Source organism: Cinclus cinclus, chromosome 1, assembly GCF_963662255.1.
Source record: "Cinclus cinclus chromosome 1, bCinCin1.1, whole genome shotgun sequence".
Taxonomy (NCBI): domain Eukaryota; kingdom Metazoa; phylum Chordata; class Aves; order Passeriformes; family Cinclidae; genus Cinclus; species Cinclus cinclus.
In genome coordinates this window covers 78,624,976-78,639,054 of record NC_085046.1, presented here as the reverse complement: position 1 = coordinate 78,639,054, position 14,079 = coordinate 78,624,976, and the positions used below count along the sequence as shown (strand labels likewise).

Below are 14,079 nucleotides of genomic sequence, written 5' to 3'. Positions count from 1 at the left end.
AAGCTGCTCCTACTCCCACCCTCTCCTCTATTTACGAGAACTTACTGTCGCCTCCCACCTGGGAGCGGGGGGAGTTTCAGTTCCCTGCCTTCATTCCCCGCGGTGGGCGCCGCGGGCTGAGGGGCCCGGCGGGGCCGCCCTTTCCGCCGGGGCGAGGCGGAAGCGGCTGCAGGATCCGGGAGGACACTCGGGCACTGCCGGGGCCGGCAGCGGGGCTGGCGCCGGCACCGGCGGTCGTGCCCAGGGCCCCGCCGGCATGAGCGGCGAGCGGCGACGGCCGGGCCGAGCTCCGCGGCCTCCCCTGGGGCCCGGCGCGGCGGCGACCGCCGGGGCTCGGCGCGGCGTGCCGGGTTCGCGGGGCGGCGCGGAGCGGTGCCGGGCGGGCCCGAGCGCGGCGGAAAGGTGAGGCCTCCCTTGGCCGCTCCGCTCCGCGCCAAGCCTGGGCCGTCCTCCCCCGAACAGCCGGGACGGGAGAAATAGGGACGTGGAGTGCTACTCCGCATCAAAAGCGGCGTGGTCAGCGGTGTCTGGGGAGGGGATTCTGACCCTCTGCCCTACGCTGGTGAGACCCCACCTGCCGTGCTGCATCCAGCTCTGGGGGCCTCAGCACAGGGAGGACGTCGAGCTCTTGGAACGAGTCACAAGTTGGGCCTCGAAGTTGATTAGGGGGGATTTCCTCCTATGAAGAAATGCTGAGGCAGTTGGGGCTGTTCAGATTGGAAAATAGAGGGCTTTGGAGTGGTCTGACTGGCATTCCAGTCCCTCAAGGGAATCTGCGGGAAGGATGGAGAGGAACTTCTAACAAGGGCAGGTAGTGATGGGACGAGCGGGAATGATTCCAGCTGAAAGAGAGTAGGTTTGGATTAGATGTTAGGAAGAAATTTTTTACTGTGAAAGTGGTGAGGCACTGGAACAAGGTTGCTGGAGAAGTTGAGTGCGCTCCATCCTGGGAAGTTCAAGGCCAGACTGGATGGGGCTCTGAGCAGCCTGGTCTAGTGGAAGGTGTCCATGCCCACAGCAGGGGGGTTGGAACTAGGTGACTTTTTAAAAAGTCCCTTCCAGCCCAGGCCTCTGTGTGATTCTGTGAATTCTAGTCCTGAACTCTGTGCTATGGGACAGCTTGGTGCATGTTGGGGCTCGGGTGCCTAAAGGTTGTGATGTTAGTAAGCAAAGGTATGTTGCAGGTGGGAGGCTTTCACATAGAGATGTGTTGTGCAGTTTTAAGGTTTGATAGAGTGGATATTAAGTCTGTGAGCTCTGAGGTGACCAGCCTGGGTAGTCGCTAATTGTCTAATGTGACAACTGCCAAGCAACCCATAACTTCTGGGCAGGATTATGTGTCAACTTAAGATAAATATCCCTGAAAATTTGCTATATGGACACATCCTAAACCTTTGGAGAACTTGCTAGAATTAATTGTAGACATCCTGTCTTGATACCTTGATCAGATTGGAAATTCTTGTGCTAAGCAATGATCGTGGTGCAGTGGATGTTTCACAGAGCACCAGGTGAGTTTGTAAAAACTGTTTTATTGAAGGACTGAAACTTGTTTCTTTAGAATTTCTGTTAATCCTTGAGGGTTTAGGTGATAATGCACCCCAAGGATAGCAGATGTTTAATCAGGGCACTAATTCTTGTTTGAGGAACTGGCACAGCTTAGCCTTGGTGAGAAATGATGGTCAGAGGAGTGACTTACAAAATAGCTTGGATGTTGTCTTATTTTACAGAATGGTTTTGGGTTTTCTTCTTGGTTTTGAATAATTTATATACCCTCTGAATTCTCAAAATATAATGTAGCTCTTAAAATATTGTAATTTTCCTGGAACGTGCGCTTTTGTTCTGGGGGAGAACTCTACATATATTTTTTCATTCTTCAAAGCCAGGATAAATCCTCAAGGGTGGATGACAGAACCAACCAGCCTTTCTGCAGGTGCAGCAAAGAAAAGAGAGAGTGTTCCCACACAGCTGATGAAGCATAAAAATGAAGTTGGTGTTGCTTCTGAGGAACTTGGCTCGCCAAATGCAGCTGCAGACCTGAAAGAGCAACCTACATCAGAAATAAGACAAGACTGCGTATACAGAAGTAGTGAGAGACCTGAGAAGACTGATCTGATTAAACCCCCTGTGATGGATCAGGTTGCATCTAGAAACTGTGAACTGTACTTACCTGTTTCTAGTAATCGTTCAGCAGTGGAGTCATCTGAGGAGAGGTAAGGATTTGTTTTTTTTAACATATTAACAGTTTTCCTTTAGAAAGGGAGAGTACTTTCAGTTCATGAAGGTAAATTTATGATTTTTTTCCCTTGGTATCTTGCATTCAGGAAAATCTTACTAATTAAATCCCATCAGTTCAACAATTTAAATATTTACATGCAACTTGCACTTTTTTTTTTTTGCATGCATGTTTCCATTTAATAATTCTTTTCAACTCTTACTTCATTTTCACTCTATTTGTCAAATATTTATCTGAACATTAATAGGGAAAGGCTTTAGTTTCTACATTCTTGTTTCCACAGATTTACTTAAGAATTGCTGTGCTACAACAGTGTTACGACACACTCTCATCTATGGAATGAGAGTGCCTGTGCAGATGGGTTGTGCCTCTTGCTACCTGGATTTCAAAACAACTCCCTTGAATTGCAATACCATGTTTACTCTGGATATTAATCTGTCATGTTTTCAGTCTGTGGCTGCTTCTGTTTTGTCAACTCCCAGAAAGAAGGTGGTTTAATAATATCTGCAGAGGGGACATGACACTTCTTCCTTACACCAGACTTCCTCTTTCTCGTGTAATCTCACTGGTTTAGTTAGTTGAGCACTGCTTCTCTTTCTTCATCTGATGCTGAATTTATTCAAGGTTGTATCACAAAGGAACGATTTCCTTGCCCTGACACAATTTCTTTCCCTGTGGGATCCCTTGTAGCAGCAGGTTTCTTCATGCTCAGAGGGGGAAGTTGTTGGTTTATATTTTAGATACTTGGCTTATGCAGAAGATAAGATAGAGACTGCTGCTGTCAGATACCAAGCTGTGTTGTTTTTTCAAGTTTATCAAGTATTCTTTAAAGTCTTCACAAACCTTAATGGACTTGAAACTCTGCTGAGAAATTAGGCTTTGTCCAGTGTCATAGTGTAACACGAATATGGACTTGAAACAAATAATTCTATGATGTTTCTTCTCACTAGATAGTACTGTGTTTTATACCTACTATATCTATTGTTTCTCTTTTAATTAATAATTATTTAGTGTTGTTAAAAATGAGATTTCATGCAACTACTTGAGCACTTTAATAAAAACTGAACTAGTTTTATATGACAGCCCAGTAGATGAGTTTGCTGGTATTAACCTGCATTGCTCTTTATACTAAAGAGTTTTTGTTCTCAAGGGAAATATATGCAGATGGTTTGAGTAAGCTGGTTTGGATATAAAGAAATATAGAGCCATCATTTAGTATTTTGTCCTTTTGAGTTTAATGAAAGTAATCCAATTACCATCTGGCTACATGGAACTATTTCTCACAGTCTTCCTAATTCCTTGTCCTCTCTTAGTGGTGTAAGATATGCCTTAGTTTCTTCCTCGTCTTTTGGAGGCAGACTGTGCTTTGGATTTTGAGTGTTTGTGAGGAGTAGATTAGAGAGACTTAAATACTTTCCTGAGTTGTAAAAAGGGGAAGAGGTTGAAAAAGAGAGTAAGATTTGTGCTGGTACATGAGGTATGTGTTGGTTTTTATTGCAGCGAGGAGGACATGTATCGTGATGAAGAAGAAATAGAGAGAGAGAAAATACTACTTTGTGAAACAAACTCATCAGGTACAATTTTATGTGACATTTCAAATTTTGCACCTTTGTGTGAAGTTTCGGTATTGCAACTCACTGTAGCACTGATGTGTGATGTCCTGACACCCTCTCTTCCAGGGACTTTTGTGCACAGATGTGAGTATTCAGTAGCAGTTACTTATGACTGGGTAGGTTGTACAGTTTGATTCATAGAAAGATCTATTCTCTGTAAAATTAGTTGCTCTTAATATATCATTCTGTGTTTTTCTGTAGTTACTTTATGGCTGAATGTGAATTCTGGAAAGCAGTCACATGGTTTGTTACGAGTGTCGTGCTTGAAAATTACTCAATCATGGTCATCACAGCAGCATCTGTTGCTGGCATGCCTTGATAACCTCAGCACTACCTGGTTTTGGGATAAAGGCTGTTGGGGTTCCAAGGCAAAACTATATCTCTTCTTTCTATTATTGTTACTGACTTGCTCAGAAAGATCTGTCATCTTTCTCCCTTATAGTCTGGCTGCTGTATGAAGAAGAGAAACTTATATCTAATATTTTTCTGGTTACTAGGAAAATTAAGTACTTCACTAATTTCTCCTCTTTGCCAATTAATTTTTGCAGAAAAGAGGAGCAGAGTGTTGAGCTATCTTGTTGAGCTACATCATAACTTTTCTTCACACGTAATTTTCAGAATAAACTGATTTTATCCCCTCCCACAGCAATAATTACTTAGTAGCTATGGGTTGTGGTGCCAGTTTCATTTGGCACTGAAGTTATTTTGAAGTGATAATGTATTTAGGAATTTTATGTGCTTTATATCTTCTTCTGGTTTTTTTATAATGTTGCATGTTCTGTTTTGACAGAATATAAACTGAGTGTTTCACCTGAAATGGACATCATGGAGTATTGCAGAAAGGAATGGAGAGGAAATACACCAGCAGCAAAAAAGATGAGAAAGGTAGCACTTCTGTTTTGGTTGAATTTCCTTAGGGTCTTTGTTTTTGTTTGCTATGTGATTTCCTATGCAGTCAGTCTTTTAAGATAGGAAATGCAGTAGCAGAGTTTTACACTGTGAGGACCTACAAGTGGTTTACAACTGACAGATGCTTTTCTTTGTGCTCGTTTCAAATGTGTTTTTAGTAAAGCTACTTGCTGATAATATAGGAGTTTGGTTAATGCTGACCTTTGTTATTGTTTTCAATTGAAGTTTTGTGTTTTGTTTATGGATACAAAATGCTAATTTTGTGGACTGTTGAAGTGCAGAGCAGATTACCAAATTTCTGGGTTGAAAGCAGGTAACTGAAAGTGGCAAATTGCATGGGTTTTTAAAAACTTTTCCTGAGATTTTTTTTACCAGTTTTTGAACTAAATTTTTAACATTTACCATGATCGAGAACAGTAGAAAATAAAGCAAAGTTGTTTTGTTGCTTGAAAAATTTAGTGATATGTATAAGTAAACATAAACATACCTTACAAAAGTCAAAAGCTCCCCATGCCTCCCTGAAGAGATTTTTTTCTGTGAGAAATTCGGACGCACAGGGTGTTGGCCCTTGCCAGGGTAGCTGAGCTGCAGAAGCTGCATTTCAACATCATGGCTCCTGCTGCAACTGAGAGTGGGAACAGCAGGGAGGGAACAAATATGCTGAGGCAAGTGTCAAGATATTTCAGTGTAAACACAAACTTGCCCTGAGGCAGAAACAAACTACATGTGACATGTATTGGGTAAGTAGCATCAGTTAGTGCTGAAATTTCTTTTAAGCATAATGCGTAGTCTTGTGTGCTTATGTTGGATATATTTTTGAAATCTAGGCAAGTTAGCTACCCGTATTTCAATTATATTTATGTTCTGTCATCAAACAAATACCTCAAACAGGTAACTGTTTGATTTCTTCCATTTCTTGTTTGTTTTTCAGCAGAACTACGTTGTTTTTTTCAGAGAATAATTTGTGACCAAAAAGCATTTGAACTTCCAAAAGAGGTAGTGGGTCAAGCTTTAGGTTTTTTTAAAATTAAAATAACATTAGTATTTGGATGATAATATTCCAGTATCTCTTACGTTACCTGTGTGTGACCTTAAAATGCTTTATTAATGATTTAATGTTATTTGGATTTTGTGTTTTTCTAGGGATATGAAGCAGTTGCTCAGAAGTTTGCATCTATAAGGAGAATACGAGGTGATAACTATTGTGCTTTCAGAGCAACTCTTTTCCAGGCATTAAGTCAAGCTACCCAGTTACCAAGGTGGCTGCAGAGTGAGGATTTTACTGTGGTAGGTGTCAAACTGACTGTAGAGTCATATTGGGTCTAACCTATTTGATAATTTTTTGATCTCATTTCTCTGTTATGTAATTTATATGCTCACTTGTCAATATCCCCTGAGCTGTGAAGTTGTAGTGTTGTTGTTTATGCACAGTGTTTCTTTCAACCTGGAATTGAGTCCAGGTGCCCTTGGTTTCCAGGTTATAATGGATATATATGCTACTGTAGTGCTTACTGCAATGTCACTTATCAGTCTTAATCTTGCTCTCTTGGCTTCTTCTTACTGCATATAATGAAGCAGTGAGAGGTTTTCCACAAGGCAGCTGGAAGTAACAAAAAATACAGACAATTTATTCTAACATTTAAGAAGCTCTCAGCTTTTCAAAATTACGATATCTATTCTTGTGTGTCATATATAGTTTCTCTAGAAAGTGGAGTAACAAATTGGATGCTGTAGGCTTTGCAGAATGTGTGTCTTAAATGTTGCTTAAAATAAGCGTAAGAGCAACTCCAACCTGACACGAGGAACAGTTCATGTGGAGTGCTGATGTATGAGAAAAGCAAGGTACTCCCCTGCAAGTAGAAAAAGAATATTCCAGAAATTTTCTCGTGTCAGCAAAGTCCATTTGATGGTATTGGTGAGCATGGAAAAAGCCTGTAAGAAGCTGCCTATGGAAAAGTGAGCCACTTGAGAAGATTAAGGCTCCAGTTGTCAGGGTGCTGCTGGGAATGTAAATGGTGAATGTCTGGGGCAGACTCTGTAGGGTAGCAGTCTAAGTAGAATCACGCTGCCCTTACTACCTTTTTGCATCACTTTAGAGGACATCTGAAAATTTCTCATTCTGGCCACTATAATTTTTAAGTAAACATCTTGTGATTATGTTTTAGTAATTACAGATTAATATAGTTCTGTGAGGTGTTTTACAGCAAGTACATGACAAAATGGTTTCCTATTTGTAAAAAACACATTCTATCAGCTCTCAACCATTTCCACATTATCAGACTAAAGAACTTAGTTTCCCAATGATCCTTTAAAGAGCGTGCAAACTTTTTAGAAATTATATACTTAGAAGTTTTTGATTATGTTAATCCTTTTTTTTTTGCTACTGATTCACAGAGGAAGATGTCATATGATAATTAACATTTTTTTAAAAGAGTGTGCACCTGCAAAACAAACTGAAATGATAAATTGTTATGCATCAAAGCAGAAGGCACATAAGAGAAAAGCGTGTGGTGACAGCTGGCAGTACAAATATAACAGGCTTTCTTGGTGTTTTTCTTGATTTTAATTTAAAATGATGATTGCATGCACATTTGTAGTTGTAGAAGTTACTGACATACATTTTTTTATTATTTATTTCTGTGTGCACAGGATGCCAGGCAGGGGTGGGGGAAGATCCTGTGCCTCTCTCACACATACTCAGTTGCTGCTAAAGAGAGCACATTACTAGTTTGGAGTCCTAATAAACTGAAAATGGGCTGGTGGTGGCTGATGGCATTAAGTGCTGCTCTAGCCAAATATTTACTCCATTGTGAGACACAAGTTGCTCTTCCAGTTCTAGCACTAAGCTGGGTTAAACTAAGCTGGGTTAATAGATGAGGGTACAGAACTGAACATGCAACTGCCAGGATGTTCTTCAGGGGAGGTGTGAAAGCTCTGAACTGAACAGGTGTAGGACATGGGCAGTAAAGGAGAAGTTCTGAGGCTAAGGCAAGGTTGGATGCATCAGCGAATTGCCAAGTTGTTCTTTAATAAAGAACCTGTCCCAGAGTGTTTGAATTGTGTTCCTTGAAAAAGAAGCAGAGTTTGTGTGTTCTGGACATAGTTTGCAGTCCACCAAGACTTTGGGATGATCTGATGGATGTCATTTTCTGTTGGTTCAGGAACACTGTCAAACATGGTCACTGTCATCTATCTGCTGTTGGGGGAGTGTTTTAATTTAAAAAAACCCAAAATCCTCAAAATAAAACAACAAACAAAAAAGGCGTGAGTAACTTGGTGATTAATTTTTCCAGTGCTTATGTGTTTGTTAGATCTGGAAATAGTAATAGACCGGTATTCTGACTGTTACCCAACAAATACTATAAATAGCCAGTTATGTTTGGTAATGGTTATCTTACTATGATGTCTGTTCAGAAGAGAATATGAGGGCATTGTTTTAGGGTGCAAAATGTTAAAAAAAATACACAGGTTGGTGGCTTTTCCTTTACAGACTTTTAACTTAAGCTGCCTTTTCTCTCAACTTCCAGCTTCCTGAAAACCTGCTAAGCAAGTATGACTGGATCAAGCAGTGGCAGCTCAGACAGAAACCTGGCAAGAGGATGGGAGAAATAAGTGATGAAATAAAAGAGTATTTAATGCTTCTAAGGAAAAAGGTTGGAAAAGTATTTGTATATTCTTTGGTCACTTGCAAATAAGAAAAGCGACAAAGATTTTTGAATGTGGAGAATTTAGCATAAGGATGCTTTCAGTAGTGAAAGTCTCTTTTTTTGTCCCTTGTCTGCAAAAAAATCAAGTAAAGAATGTCTATTCAAATATGTGAGAGGCGTCTGGTCTTTCACTACTTGCAGTAGCCTGATGTTGGAATTAATTTGCAAGCAGCTCTGCAGAAAACTATTAATTAGACAGATTTCAATGAAGAAATTAATGTAATAGAGTAGCTTTTTTGTCTGTATTATTTCTCTATTGTGTCTCTATTATTAGAAGGAATGATGAATACTGTGGACAAATCCTGTTGCTATCGGGACAAGGTTAAAGAAAGAAAACCACAACAACACTGTAGTAATATCAAAGGAGTAATTTTTGTTCAATTTTTATGCATTTATTCTAGTTCATAGGAACATAACTGTGCCTTTAATTGTCCGTACTATGTTACCCAACCCCATGCTTTCTCCCTCTTGGAGCTCTGGAACCTATTAAAAGAACTCTTCAGTCATTCCTGTCTGACTGTGAATGCAAATTCTCTTTTTGTGAAGGCTTTTAAGAGGGTTTGGAATACTGCATTCAGCAGTTTTGAGGGTTGGAATGAAATACACATTTTGAGTAAAAGAAATGTAAAGAATATGAAGTATGTAGGCTTTATGGTGCAGGAAACAAAAAGGTTTTATTACCTTAATGCATGTTGTCCCACAACAATATTTGTTGTCACCTTACAGCAATTTCTAGCATCCCTTCCTTTTTGCTTATGGATCAATTTAAGGAAAAACGGACTAAGTCAGCCTGACCTTGATTGTGGTTCAGTTGTGGAAATATTCTTGATTGTTTTTAAAAAGGAACAAAGCCCTTCATAATTTAAATTCTGAGTGCATGTGCTGAGCATCTGACAACTCACAAATGGCTTCTTGCAGCTCTTGTAGGGTGATGGCTATTGATTCGTGTTGTGTGTGATGGTTTGCTTGTTATTTTTTTTTTTAGTGGAAGAATATAAGTGAAATAAAGAGTCCCCTCGAAAAACAAGAAGCTTGTGATAAATTGTTTAAAAATGAAGAGGAGGAGTATAGTCTCTATGAAGCACTGAAATTTTTGATGCTTAACACTGCCATTGAATTATACAACGCCGATAAAAGTGGAAGAAGAGTGCCTGTCTTCTCCTGGCTCCTGTTTGCACGAGATACATCCAGCAACCCTTGTCAGTTAATGCATAATCACTTGAATCATATTGGTCACAGTGGAGGCCTTGAACAAGTAAGAAGAGGTTGTTCTTAAAGTGTTCTTTTCCTGTTTTGGAGGTTTTAGTTTCAAGTGGTTTAAGAAATTTCCCAGCTTTTGTTGGGCTGACTGAAGCATCTGGTCTTGTGTTGGGAAGAATATGATAGAACTGCTTGCTTGTAGCGAGAGTCTGTAAAGGCCCTCCTCTGAAACACCAGGTTTTGTGTGGGGGCTGGTGGATAGCATTCTTTGGAAATAGGGGTTGCTATTCATAGCACATAGTTGTTAGCTTTTTAAAAAATACAATAAAAGCTAATACTCAAATTACGAAGACCGTGTGTAGCACATACACAGGTGAATTCTGATAAGCTAATGAGAGTTACTGTTTTATACATGGTGTAAATGGCACATGTATTACAAAAAAGCCCCAAACCAAAACGAGGAGTAGTTAATGAGCTGAAGAGACTGAAAGATTTTGGGAACATCCATTTTAAAACATCCCATTGAGTTCATTTCAAGCGTGACACTGCAATTAAGGTCACAACCTAATTGTAGCTACTAGAAACATGGAAGTATTATGATTTGGTTTTGTTTCTTACCTCAAAAATCTGACAATTGCAGTATAGGTAACTGTCTCTATCAAAATAGGTGATCCATTGGTGACTTTTTTGCTGCTCAGTTTAATCAGGAAGTTCCGTTGGCAGTTTTTTGTGCTGTTTGTTTATTTCAGAAAGATTGATTGTTATTTAGAACATGGTATGCTTGTCACTGTAGTAGACAGAGTAGAAGCTTTTTGCAGCTTTTTTTTTTTTTTTTTTTTTCCTGAGTTCCTTGTCCTGTCAACAGGCTTTGTAAGGGCTTTCCATTTACTTTTTCTTTGGCTGGAAAGTTCAAAGTCCCCTGTAAGCATGAAAGGATCATTGCCTGAAACTTGCTCTTGTCTGGTTTTAAGTGACTTAGCGTGATGAACATTGATGAAAGAGAATGTCTTTCCTATCTGCTTGCAGCAGTGGGACACTCTGTAAAGTAGTTTTTCTTCAGGGTTATTTTACAATGCCACTGTGGATTTGAAGACTTTGTTGTTAAATGCATGGTATCATAGAGGAGTATGATGGAGATACTGAACGAGAGATGCTTTTGTATAGGATTTCTCGCTTAATAATTTTTGTCTTTAAAAAATTATATTTGATGGATGTTAGTTTAATATTTTTATGAGGAAAACTTTGTGGAAGGTGTGTTGAATTTTACACAAATATTTGTTTTTTCCAATGCAGGTGGAAATGTTTCTTCTTGCTTATGCTCTGCAGTATACCATCCAAGTGTACCGACTCTATAAGTACAGCACTGATGAGTTTATCACACTTTACCCCAATGACCCAGAGGAGGACTGGCCTGTGGTAACTCTCATAACTGAAGATGACAGACATTACAATATTCCAGTCAGAATGTGCCAAGAGACAATGCTGTGAACAAGTAATTTTTGGCAGACAGACCTGTGCTGCTTATAGAGGTTTCCCATACTATTTTGAAACAGGACAATGACAAAATCCATGTGATTAAATCAACAACTTGAAATCTGTGTTTTGGAAGTTGACATCTGAAATAAATTATCAAATAGGTACTATCTTAAATAATAAAAGTTTGGCAAGCATGGCTTTGTTTTCCATTGAAAAAAAGAGGAAGCTTCTGCAGTCTTTTTTTTTTTTTTTAAGGACTTACTCTGAATAAAATTGCCACATCTATAGATTTATTCATTTTATTTCTTTTAGTGAGGCTCTGTGGTAAGACATGAGCTAACTTTTTGCTCCCCAAAATAAAGACAATTGAAATTTCTGGGAAAGTATGGTGGCAGTGTCTTGGCACATGTTTGTAATAGTGCTTAGAAGCCATTTATACAAAATTGGGTTGCAGTAAGTAATACAATTTTTTTGCAGCTGGAATTTAATGCCTGCCATGGTTTATGCTATGAGAGATGTTACTTAAGGTTTTCTAATGTTTTGGGTTGTTTTTAACTATATAGGTGTCTCTTATTTAGAAGCCACTTATCTATTACACTGAAAATGAGCTGCTCTTCCTCTTTCAACCCATGGAGAGGAATGTGGCAAACGTGATAAGGGAGTATAAAAGTTGTTTGATAGTCGGTCACAAAGTCAAAGACTACACATAATTCCCACTTAAATTATTTCAGCTCACAGGAGATAGCCACATGCCTGTTAACTTCCATGTCTGTTTGTGTTATTGTTCCTGTAGTGTTAATCCTCTCTGGCAGCTGCTCTGGAGAACATGAGGATTTTAATTTGTCCAGGGAGCGCAGTAGATGGAAATAAACTTTTGGTGCGGCTTACTTCTCCCACGAGTGGAGATAGGATAGGTTCTGTTCCTGCTTAGTTATTCATTATGCTTCAAAACTGAAGGAATACAGAAGGTATCAGATGCTGGAAGTGCTGAGAGATCTTTAAAAAATAATTAAATGATGAAGCGTTCAGCTTTTAGGTACAAGTAGAAGTATGTCCTACAGATGACTTTTGGAACAAAAGAGTGAAAGCTGATTTAACTGAAGTGCTGGTCATACATGGGTCACTTAGAAGGCCTTTGTATGTAAATAGGGTAAGGTTATAAAAACTTCTCATTTGAATATTCTGGAGAAAGTGGCATGCCCAGTTCTTCTGTTCTAGTTGAAATTAATTAGTTAACTATTATTGTGAGAGGTGATATACACAATGAAACTGTGTATTCACAATGTTCTAAAATATTTTAAACACATTAATGAGGCTTATCATGTACTCAGTGTCATTTTTGTCATGTTTTCATTGCCTTCTATTTGTTACTGAAAATTTCTGGGAGCTACAAGGGAATAAAAAAATTTGGCAGCATTTTGTTTCTTGCTATATGGCCTATGCTTTATATTTTTAATGTTTCAATTTTTGAAATCCACAGTGAAATAAATTAGTTTCTTCATGAAAGCTGTGAAATGAAGTAACCTATGTAAAAGAAGTAATTATTGGCTCCTTGCACAAGAGCAGTAATTCTCTGAATTGCTGTTATCCAAGAAAAGCTGAAGGGGACGAAAAATAAATTAACTTTTGCAATTTGCAACTCTCAACTCTGACAGAAAAGGTGTTGTTATGATTTTTATTAACCATTAATTTAATTATTAAGTTTATTAATTTATGAAATTATGTTGTGATATATTCTTGAGACTTAACACCTCTTTGAAAAAGGTATTGTCAAACACTTAGGGCAGTAGTTCCAAACGTATCACAAAAACCTCTAAAGCAGAGGCCTTTTAGGGGCTGAGTTTGAAGCCATTAAGGCTGGAAACAATTCACATAATTGGCTTGTATCTTGAACTGGAAAGGTGAGACTGGACACAAGGTGCTTAAGTCACATGCTGTGTTTTTAACTAAAAACTTCTGCTGTCTACACAAAGCTTTTGTTTTGCCTTTATTCTGTTTCCTAGTAAGTTACAAATAAAGGATGCCTGGTGATGCAGCTGGCATTGTCTCCAAGCTCAGCCTGGGCGTGGCTCAGAGAAGCCTGATGGTGTCCTGTAGGAGCTCACCAAGACCTGGTGTGTTTGCTTCAGGACTGTGCCTTTATTCTGAGAGCTGAGTGGAAGCTTGGCCAGCTCTTGACCAAGTGTATTTTTGTTTGACAGCAAGAGCCCTCTCATCCAGAACTAGTGAAGGGGGCTGGAGAGCAATGTGGGTCCCTCTGTCTCACCTGGATGGTGGATGTGCTCAGAGAACCATGTAGATGTTGAAGGGAGTGGGGAGAGGGAGCTCTTGCACTGTGCATCATCAAATGCAGTGCTCAACTTGTCATCTTGTGTCCCTGGTATATAGATAATGTTGGTTGTGCAGCTCCTGCATTTTGTTTTCTTCTGGACATAATTGCCATTTGTTTTTCCACTATGCTAGCTGGCAGGACAGGACCAAGAATGTCTGAAGATGGCCAAATGTATTTAATGAATGCTCCCTTTTTTTGCTTAATGCTGGAAGATGATAGGAGCCTAGTTCTCAAGCTGGCTGCAATAAATATTGGTGCTATGTCATGGACTAAAGTGCTCCAAGCCAGACACATTCAAAGATTTATTTGTTTGTTTGTTTGTTTGTTTGTTTTGTTTGTTTATTGAGGAGAACTTCAGGCTCTTGGAAAATAAAGGTTACTAATTCCACAGAGCTGAAAGTGAAACAGAGTTCAGCATGGCAGAAGCCTCCCAAGGAAGGTGTCTCTGTAGTCCCCTTTCCCTAGAGCACTCATTTCTGCCTCGGTGCTGATGAAATTCTCTTACTTCTATTCACAACTCCTGTGTAAGTCATTGAGATGGGGAAAAAACCACCCTGAAATGTACTGAAGGACTGGTCAGTACTGACTAGATTGGTTTATCAGGGCTGT

General features: G+C 39.4%; 1 protein-coding gene across 5 annotated transcripts; it reads left to right on the top strand.

Moving 5' to 3' along the window:
• The first annotated feature begins 194 nt into the window (after window positions 1–194).
• Window positions 195–12,554, top strand: OTULIN (OTU deubiquitinase with linear linkage specificity). Of its 5 annotated transcripts, none has more exons than XM_062499655.1 (9): window positions 195–383; window positions 850–856; window positions 1,884–2,210; window positions 3,734–3,807; window positions 4,637–4,731; window positions 5,899–6,042; window positions 8,283–8,408; window positions 9,448–9,717; window positions 10,956–12,554. In XM_062499655.1, the coding sequence occupies exons 1-9, from the start codon at window positions 257–259 to the stop codon at window positions 11,148–11,150; spliced, it is 1,365 nt and encodes a 454-aa protein (XP_062355639.1). In that variant the 5' UTR covers window positions 195–256; the 3' UTR covers window positions 11,151–12,554. The 5 variants fall into 5 exon arrangements, with proteins under 5 accessions (XP_062355639.1, XP_062355635.1, XP_062355649.1 ...); XM_062499651.1 differs by having other exon boundaries at window positions 195–402; window positions 854–856; XM_062499665.1 differs by lacking the exons at window positions 195–383; window positions 850–856 and adding exons at window positions 543–562; window positions 1,449–1,508 and having other exon boundaries at window positions 1,880–2,210.
• Window positions 12,555–14,079: the final 1,525 nt, after the last annotated feature.

Bases quoted from the DNA above. Each gene is read 5' to 3' on its own strand.
- OTULIN (XM_062499651.1), top strand. From the start codon at position 257: ATGAGCGGCGAGCGGCGACGGCCGGGCCGAGCTCCGCGGCCTCCCCTG. The intron at 4,732-5,898 runs GTAGCACTTCTG...GTGTTTTTCTAG, and splicing joins CAGCAAAAAAGATGAGAAAG to GGATATGAAGCAGTTGCTCA. The intron at 6,043-8,282 runs GTAGGTGTCAAA...CTCAACTTCCAG, and splicing joins AGAGTGAGGATTTTACTGTG to CTTCCTGAAAACCTGCTAAG.